The 6,786-nt window shown below is 54.7% G+C and overlaps 2 protein-coding genes across 2 annotated transcripts; one reads left to right on the plus strand and one right to left on the minus strand.

Moving 5' to 3' along the window:
- Positions 1-336: 336 nt before the first annotated feature.
- Positions 337-4,369, plus strand: LOC100304377 (Mechanosensitive ion channel protein 6). The gene is made up of 5 exons (NM_001165815.1): positions 337-2,386; positions 2,704-2,827; positions 2,926-3,219; positions 3,301-3,503; positions 3,792-4,369. The coding sequence occupies exons 1-5, from the start codon at positions 390-392 to the stop codon at positions 4,072-4,074; spliced, it is 2,901 nt and encodes a 966-aa protein (NP_001159287.1). The 5' UTR covers positions 337-389; the 3' UTR covers positions 4,075-4,369.
- Positions 4,370-4,965: 596 nt separating this feature from the next.
- Positions 4,966-5,997, minus strand: LOC100502542 (putative geranylgeranyl pyrophosphate synthase 4). Its single transcript, NM_001197013.1, has one exon. The coding sequence runs from the start codon at positions 5,995-5,997 to the stop codon at positions 4,966-4,968; it is 1,032 nt and encodes a 343-aa protein (NP_001183942.1).
- Between the last annotated feature and the right edge of the window lie 789 nt (positions 5,998-6,786).

Genomic DNA, 6,786 nt, shown 5'->3' on the forward strand with positions numbered 1-6,786 from the left:
ACGCGACGTGGCTACCCAACCCGTGCTCTGTGGACTGTGCGGGCGGCGCGGCGCTCGGTCGCAGCAGGCGCCAGTGCGCGCGCCCCCACGACACACGCTGACCACACGGCCCCGGCGCCCGGATCAATGCGAGGCAGGAGGACAGGCATAAAGGCAGACGAGCGTTGGAGGCATGCGGCTGCTCCACGTTGTTCCGGAACTTTCCGCCCCGCCGTCCCGCGAGCAGCACCGCCAGCGTAAACCGGCGACGCGCTATTAATCCAGCCCACAACCAAGTCATCACTGCCACCAAGTATACCAGGAGCGGAGAGGGGGTCGAGCCGTCGAGCGGAGTGGCTGCGGTGCCCATCGATCTTCGGGGAGTGTCTGGGGTCGCCGGCGGCGAAGCCATGGACCAGGCGCGAAGCAAGAGCGGCCTGCGGTCGCACGGGTCCGGCAAGGCTTCCTCGCGGCCGGGGTCGGGGACGCTGGGATCGCCGGAGGAGCAACCGATGCTTTCCGACCGCCGGGAAGTCGTCGTGAAGGTCGATGGGAACGGGAACGGGCACGCGCCGTTTTCCTTCCACGGCGCGGACGCAGGTGGCGGGGGAAAGGCGGGGAATGCGACCTCCAGCACGCACTCCACGGCGACCACGACGCCGGCCGAGAGCAGGCCGAGGTCGAGCGAGGCGAACTCGCCTCGGTCGCCGCCCAAGGTGTGGCGGGAGGGGAGCTACGAGTTCTGGAACAACGATGGTGGCGGCGCCGGCGCCGCCGCCACCGAGGCGTTCAGCTTCAAGAACCGCCCGCCGCCGCAGGCGCCGCAGTCGTCGTCCCCTTCGATGTCGCCGACGCAGCCGCCGCGGCCGGAGGGGGGCGGCGTGGACCCTCCCACGCGGCTCATCGGCAGCTTCCTCCGGAGGCAGGCGGCGTCCGGCGGCGAGGTGTCGCTCGACCTCGACCTGGAGATGGAGGAGCTCGGCAGGACGGCGCAGCTGCGCTCGCACCCGTCCTTCTCCAGCTCGCTCGAGAGGGACGGCCGCGTGTCGTTCCAGGAACCCCAGAAGAGTCACTCCACCTCGTCCTGTTCCTCCGACTCTGACACCGACGACGGCCGGAAGCGCCGCGGCGACGACGGCGAGGTCGTCCGGTGCACGTCCTCGTCTACCGCAGCGGGAACGGGGCCGTTGCTGCGAGTCAAGACGCGCTCCCGGCTAATGGACCCGCCGCCGCAGTCGCAGCCCGCGCCGGCACCGGCACCGGCGCCGGCATCGGTACCTGCCGCGTCTCCTGTCATCGACGAGGAGCGGAAATCTTCAGGCTTGCGGACACCTACCAAGTCCGGTCGCCTCTTCTCCGGGCTTATGCACGGCAACAAGTCCGGCCCCGTTGGTGGCAAGTCAGGTCCCATGGACGACGACGAGGACGACCCGTTCGTGGACGAGGACATCCCCGATGACTTCAAGCGTGGGAAGTTTGACGCTTTGACCGTCTTGCAGTGGCTCGGCTTGTTCCTCATCGTCGCGGCCTTGGCATGCAGTCTCAGCATAAAGATCTTGTCCACGAAGAAAGTGCTGGGTCTGCACCTCTGGAAGTGGGAGCTCCTCGTGTTCGTGCTCATCTGTGGCCGTCTCGTCTCCGGATGGGTCATCAGGCTTGCCGTCTTCGGTGTCGAACGCAACTTCTTGCTGAGGAAGCGCGTGCTCTACTTCGTGTATGGCGTGCGCAGCGCCGTGCAGAACGCTCTCTGGCTCGGCCTGGTGCTCGCCTCGTGGCACTTCTTGTTCGACAAGAACGTCCAGCAGGAGACGAACTCTCCAGTACTGCCCTATGTGACCAAGATACTATTTTGCTTCCTTGTTGCCACGCTCATCCGCCTTGTCAAGACATTGCTGCTCAAGGTACTGGCCTCGTCCTTTCATGTCTCCACGTATTTCGATCGGATTCAAGAGGCATTGTTCAACCAATACGTCATCGAGACACTCTCTGGGCCGCCACTAGTGGATGAAAACCATGTGCTTGCGGAGGTTCATGAGCTGCAACGAGCAGGCGCAACTATACCAAAGGAGCTGCGTGATGCTGTACCAACCAAGACTGTGTCTGGGCAAAGGAACATTCAGTTATCAGGGGTCATGCCTAAGGGAGAAGGCAGCAAGCAGCTGTCGAAGGAGAAAGGGGAGGGGATCTCTATTGACGCACTTCATAAGCTCAACCAGAAAAACATCTCAGCTTGGAACATGAAGAGGCTGATGAGGATTGTCCGCTTTGGGACGCTAACAACTATGGATGAGCAGATACAACAAGCAACAGGCGAGGGGGATGAATCAGCGACACAGATACGAAGTGAATATGAGGCAAAGATTGCTGCCAAGAAGATCTTTCACAATGTAGCAAAGCCAGGTTCCAAGTAAGTATTTGTTTGTTATCTTAGTTGGATGTTTGCAGGTTCCATTATTGTAAGTTGTTTTTTAGTTATGATCATATAAACGAATAGAGTTTTATGGAAGTAGAGAAATCGGGTTGCTGATACAAAACCAATGATGCAATTATTTCCGGTTACCGTGATAGTACTCTGCTGTACATGCAAATATGAATTGCAGAAACTCAAAAGAGTTATTGACCAAAATGCTCCTGCTTCATCAATAGTCCAAATGTTGAAGTTCATAGTGTAACAGCATCTTGCTCTCATTCAGATTATTGATTTTGAATGTGTAAATCGTGCAGGTACATATACTTGTCAGACTTGATAAGATTCATGAGGCAAGAAGAGGCTGTTAAAGCAATGAATCTTTTTGAAGGAGCACAGGAGCACAACAGGGTCAGCAAGAGGTCTCTCAAGAACTGGGTGGTAATGATCTTATCACTGCACTTCATAGTATGGCCGCATGGGGTCATCACAATCTCTTCATGTGACTTTCTTAACATTGCCATATGGAATTTCTGTAGGTGAATGCATTTAGAGAGCGCAAAGCTCTTGCCCTTACACTCAATGATACAAAAACTGCAGTAAACAAGCTGAACCAGATGGTCAATGTCGTTGTGGGGATAATTGTGTTTGTTCTCTGGCTTCTTATTCTGGGAATAGCAACAACACATTTCTTTGTCTTCCTAAGTTCACAGCTTCTCCTGGCAGTTTTCGTATTTGGGAACACATTGAAGACAGTTTTTGAGGCAATTGTCTTCTTGTTCGTGATGCATCCCTTTGATGTTGGTGACCGTTGCGAAATTGAAGGTGTTCAGGTAGTTGAAATATCTTTGCTATCCGTCCACCAAATATTTCATTGCGCTAGTTATCTTATGTTTTCACTACCTTGATTTCAGGCGGTGGTTGAGGAAATGAATATCATGACGACGGTGTTTCTCCGATATGATAACCTGAAGATATATTATCCAAACAGTGTACTTGCAACAAAACCAATTATGAATTTTTACAGAAGTCCTGATATGGGAGAAGCAATTGACTTCTCTATTCATGTCTCAACTCCTGTCGAGAAACTGGCCCTGATGAAGGAACGAATACTGCGGTATGTTCTGTCTTCATCAATTTGTTTTGTTTTCATTTTTCAATCAGACTACCCAAGAGACTTGGATAGTAGAGAGGGCTAGCCCTGGCTCAGTTTAAAGAGGGCTTTTATATGAAAACATTTCAAGGTAAAAGTATTAATGTCAGTGTAAAGCCAACAAATAATTTTCAAGTGGAGTCCATGTATTTGACATAGTTTGCAGCTAGATCTTACAGTTCATCAAAGCATACATGATTTAATCTGTTTTGTTACACAGAAACTAATGATCAGTTCCACTTGTATTCCCAGCTACATTGACAACAAGAAGGAACATTGGTACCCGGGTGCGATGGTTGTACTCCGGGACGTCGATGACACCAACAAACTGAAAGTGTCAATATGGCTGCGGCACACGCTCAACTTCCAGGACATGGGTATGCGGTTCGTCAGGCGAGAGCTAGTGCTCCAGGAGATGATCAAAGTCCTGAAGGACCTCGAGATTGAGTATCGGATGCTGCCACTTGATGTGAATGTTCGGAATGCTCCTCCAATTCAGTCCACAAGGATGCCTACAACATGGAGTTATTCGTGAATCAGTGACAGGGCCGGACCATTTGGCCGTGACGTTGCAGATGCGGACTTGCTATGGATTTGGTGGTCTTAAGCTGCAAGAACTGGTGGTAGCACAAGCGGATTAAGCTGCAGGTGCTTGGTAGCAAATATTAGAGGTAGAGAATAGTAGCATATTAGCTAGCATGTAGAAAGCTGTTAGCTGTGCCTGCAGTCGTCACTTGTGCAACTTGTAATTACTGTATTCTCTTGCGTGATGATAATTTTCTGTACATTTGATGGGGAAATGATGGTTTGGAAAGAGAAGCAATTGAAGGAGATGACATGGTAATGTGTATGCAAATGTAACCTGCCTGATTCCCAGTTGCGGTCATGGCTGACCGCTGTGGAGATGCTCTCGGCCTGGCCAGGCGCCAAAGCAGAATGGATGGAATGTGCTTGATGGATGCGACATCGGCAACGAAGAATCATAATTCAGGAAATTAGGTTTGTCGAGGTGAACGGTGAACCCCCACATTTATTTATCATTCGTTTTAAGTTTCATCTAAGAGATTAACCTATCTATCTATCTATCCACCGTTGTGGTGAATTCATCCAAACTTAAACAGCAGAACGCCAAGAGTATTTGTATAAGCTTGAAGTGAGACCTTTTCCGTCCATCTAGTCCCATTTTGTTTTATTAACTTGCTGCAAACGCCAACCCAATTTCGAAGTTCTAAACATCTATTGCCGGGATAAAAATTCTCCATATGAATCTCCTCCCTAATTCGAGCTTCAGAACACCTAGATAAAAGAGGGATTAGACCTATGCCAGACAAAGCTCTCACCAAATTCCTGGACCATACACTATCTCATTAGTTCGAAGCCTCCAACTCCAATGTTCAGTAGCATCTGCCATCTCCCACTCTACGGACTATGGAGTTGCCGCTGCATCCTGTAGCTCAAACCCCCTCTCCACCGCGTAGTCCACGAAGCTGTACAAGGGCAGCACCCGATCGCCGTATTTTTCCGCGAACCTGTCAGCCGTTGTCTTGGCCTGAGCCTTGAGCTCCTCCACAATGCCAAGCGCGCGGTCCATCCCCAGGGAGCGCAGGACGCTAGCGTTGCTCCTCATCTTGCCGTTTCCCGATGCGCTCCGGATGTCGTCGACAAGCTCGTACAGGACGCCGATGGTGCGGCCGTAGCGTCGCAGCTCGGCCTCCTCGTCTGGCCCGGCCCCACCGAGCATGGCGCCACAGGCCGCGGAACATTCGGCCATCTCCCCGAACTTCTTCGTCAGGACCTGCATGACCTCGGCCTCGCCAAGGGCGGTAGCACCGGCCAGATCGAGGAACTGACCGGCCGCCATGCCGGTGGATCCGACAGCGCGCGCGAGCTCCGCGAGGACGCGCAGGAGGACGGCGTGGGGGACCGGGTCCGGGGACGGGGTGTGGGAGATGACGTGGGTGTAGGCCAGCGGGAAGAGAGCGTCGCCCGCGAGGACGGCCATGTCGGTGCCGTACGCCGCGTGCGTGGATGGGCGTCCGCGTCGCGTGGGTGCTGCGTCGAAGCAGGGCAGGTCGTCGTGCACGAGCACGAGCGACGCCGCGTGGAGCATCTCCAGCGCCGCGGCGGCCGGGAGTGCGGCCGCTCGCGGGGCGCCGAGGAGCTCGCACGCGGCGACGCAGAGCACGGGGGGCGCCCGCTTGGCGGCTCCCTCCTTGCCGGCGCCCGGGAGCACCGCGTAGCGCATGGCGTAGTGGATGCTTTCCGGAGGTTGCATGGGCATCGCCGCGTCGAGTTCGGACTCCACATCGGCGATCAGAGAGGTCCAGTAGCGGCGCAGGTCAAAGGAAGCAGAGGCGGCGGGAGCATCGGAGGATGCCCGGGAGGTGAGCATGCGGCGGGGTTTGGGGGAAGGGACATTGGGGATGGGGAGGGTGATGAAGAGGGAGGAGAGAGCCATGGCAGTGGAGAATTTGGGAGGATCGAAGGGTTTCGGATGTGGTTTGCTGAACTTGGGTGCGCGGTGACGGCCAAATGGGCTGGTACTAGCGGACTAGCCATAGTGGAGTGGGTCTGATACAACAAGTATGGCGCAACGCTACGTTGATAATGACTGTGCCACGCCCACGCATGGTGTCTAGTTTATGGTTTCACGGTAAATAGACACTATTAGCCTCCAGCACTCCACTATATGTTATAATATTTTTTAAATGCTGGTTTGTAAACTTCATTTTTCCAAGAGATTTCTATTTTTCTAAGAAAAAATAAACTAATTTCACTTGAAAAATAAAAATCTATTGGAAAAATAGGATTCTCAAACTGACCCTAAATCTCTACTAACTATTAAGGGCTTATTGTAGACTGCTCCCGCCTACCGGCCGCTAACCCCGCCGCGACCGCTCCGCACGCCCGCCGCGAACCCCGCCGCGAAGCGCCCGCATGCCCGCCGCGACCGCTCCGCACGCCCGCTGCGACCGCTCCGCCACGAACCGCACGACCACATCGGACAGATCCTTCTTCAGCGGGATCCACCATTTAGGCCTCTGATTCGGCGCGGATTCGCGGGGCGGAGCCACCGAGGTTGCGTGCGTGATTCAGATGGCGGAGCCGGGGCTCGAGGACAGCCAGCCGGTGGATCTGTCCAAGCACCCCTCCAGCATCGTCCCCACGCTCCAGTAAGTCCCGGATCTAGGTCGTCTGGGGTTGGGGGTTGCGGAGAGATCCCGTGCCGTACGTGCTAGGGTCGCGC

The sequence above is a fragment of the Zea mays genome, chromosome 5 (assembly GCF_902167145.1).
Source record: "Zea mays cultivar B73 chromosome 5, Zm-B73-REFERENCE-NAM-5.0, whole genome shotgun sequence".
Lineage (NCBI taxonomy): Eukaryota > Viridiplantae > Streptophyta > Magnoliopsida > Poales > Poaceae > Zea > Zea mays.

Bases quoted from the DNA above. Each gene is read 5' to 3' on its own strand.
- LOC100304377 (NM_001165815.1), top strand. From the start codon at position 390: ATGGACCAGGCGCGAAGCAAGAGCGGCCTGCGGTCGCACGGGTCCGGC. The intron at 2,387-2,703 runs GTAAGTATTTGT...TAAATCGTGCAG, and splicing joins GTAGCAAAGCCAGGTTCCAA to GTACATATACTTGTCAGACT. The intron at 3,504-3,791 runs GTATGTTCTGTC...TTGTATTCCCAG, and splicing joins ATGAAGGAACGAATACTGCG to CTACATTGACAACAAGAAGG.
- LOC100502542 (NM_001197013.1), bottom strand. From the start codon at position 5,997: ATGGCTCTCTCCTCCCTCTTCATCACCCTCCCCATCCCCAATGTCCCT.